General features: G+C 59.6%; 1 protein-coding gene across 1 annotated transcript; it reads left to right on the top strand.

The window, feature by feature from the left end:
* Window positions 1-223: 223 nt before the first annotated feature.
* LOC113980322 lies at window positions 224-1,499 on the top strand (the record flags this gene model as incomplete). The annotated part of the gene is made up of 4 exons (XM_027707548.1): window positions 224-372; window positions 601-748; window positions 994-1,181; window positions 1,272-1,499. Coding segments are annotated over 4 exons (627 nt in total), but the record flags the coding sequence as incomplete, so codon positions are not given.
* Between the last annotated feature and the right edge of the window lie 9 nt (window positions 1,500-1,508).

Raw genomic sequence — 1,508 nt, 5'->3', positions numbered from 1 at the left:
GTTCTGCTCCCACTGCAGATATTTTTGAGGGGAATGGTGTCTCCAGTGCAAAGCAAGTAAGCAGCCTGTGCCCAAGGCTCAAGCCACTCCACGGGCTTGTGGCCCCTCAAGCCAGCTCCCCTGGGCCCTCTCAGCCTTTGAGGCCAGCACAGTGCGGTGGGAAGGGAAGCACTTGTCAGGGAAGCTGGGCAAGTTGGCAGCTCTTCCCCCCTGCCTCCTGCAGGTGCCAGCCTTGGTCAGGAACCTGCACCAGAGACTGACAGCCAGCGAGACTCTGGAAGAGAAGCTGCTGACAGAGTTCCTGAGGGTGACTGAGGCACACCCTGATGATGTTGTGGTGACCCTCCTGCGCTGTGCCCCATCATGTGACAGGTACAGGGCCTCCCTGCCTTCAGGACTCGGGGCTTACCAGCCTTCAGAGCACATCAGCCTGTCCATCCTGTCCCACGTGGTCTGCCAGAGGGATGGAGAGTTCCAGGACCATCTGGAGCCTCTGTTTCCCAGCCCTGCCATGTCAGCCCCCATCCTGCTGCCATGCTCCCTCCCTGCTCCTCAAGGCACTTTGGCCGGCACCCCCTGACACAGAACTCTGCCCCACAGAGCTGCTGCAACCATATGGAAGACCATCGCCTCATCAGGAAGGACAATGGAGAAGGTGCTGCCAAAGCTGCTCCGCGTGATGGAGGACTGGCCACGGCACAGCACGTCCACCTCCGACGGGGACAACACACATGTCTTTGGCCTGGCTGTGAGTTTCTGGAACTGGACTTTACTTGCCCACAGGTCGCTTCTCCAGCAGCTCTCCATCCTCCCCGAGCACTGCGTCTCCCTGCCTCAGGCGCTGGGCTGGAAACCTGGCTTAGGGGCGGGTTCAGGGGCACCAGGCTGGGGGCTGCCCCTGCGTCTTCCCTGGCCTCTGCCTCCCACACCTGGGCTCTTTCCCATGGACGTCTGGGCACTGAGAGCTGTGTCTGAGTGGTTTATCTTTCACAGGCAACCAGGGTGATCTGGGAGATTCTCCAGATGCTGCAGTGCCCAGAGCTACTGAAAAAGTATTCCCCCCGTCTCCTCGTGGATCTGCTCTTCCAGATTTCCATCCACACAGAGCAGACACCAGAGGAAGTTGACACCTTGTGGAGGGAATGCCAAAAGCAAGACAACCTTCCCACAAACTCCAAGAGGTGCTCAGTCCCAGTCCTCCTGACCCTCTCATGCCCTCGGGGCTGCTCAGGGCTCCCAGGATGATGACCTGGGCTTTGCTCTGCACACAGGTTTGCAGTGCTGACCACCAAGGCCCTGCTTTGTCATCTCGAGTGTGAAGATGTCATGGTTGCAATGGAACAGAAGCGTGGCTGGGACACACTCCTCAACTCTGACACCCACCACTATGCAGTGGGTCTGCTGGCCAGGTGAGACACCCTTGTCCCCGCTGCCCCTGTCATTTCTGCCTGTGCACGGGGCACCCCACACAGTACCTGTGGTCGTGGGCCAGAGGGCCTTGTCACCCA

This window comes from Neopelma chrysocephalum, unplaced genomic scaffold (genome assembly GCF_003984885.1).
Source record: "Neopelma chrysocephalum unplaced genomic scaffold, ASM398488v2 Primary Assembly neopelma1_93679, whole genome shotgun sequence".
NCBI classification, from domain to species: domain Eukaryota; kingdom Metazoa; phylum Chordata; class Aves; order Passeriformes; family Pipridae; genus Neopelma; species Neopelma chrysocephalum.
Note: the sequence above shows the minus strand (reverse complement) of the source record. Positions and strands in the feature narration are given on the sequence as shown.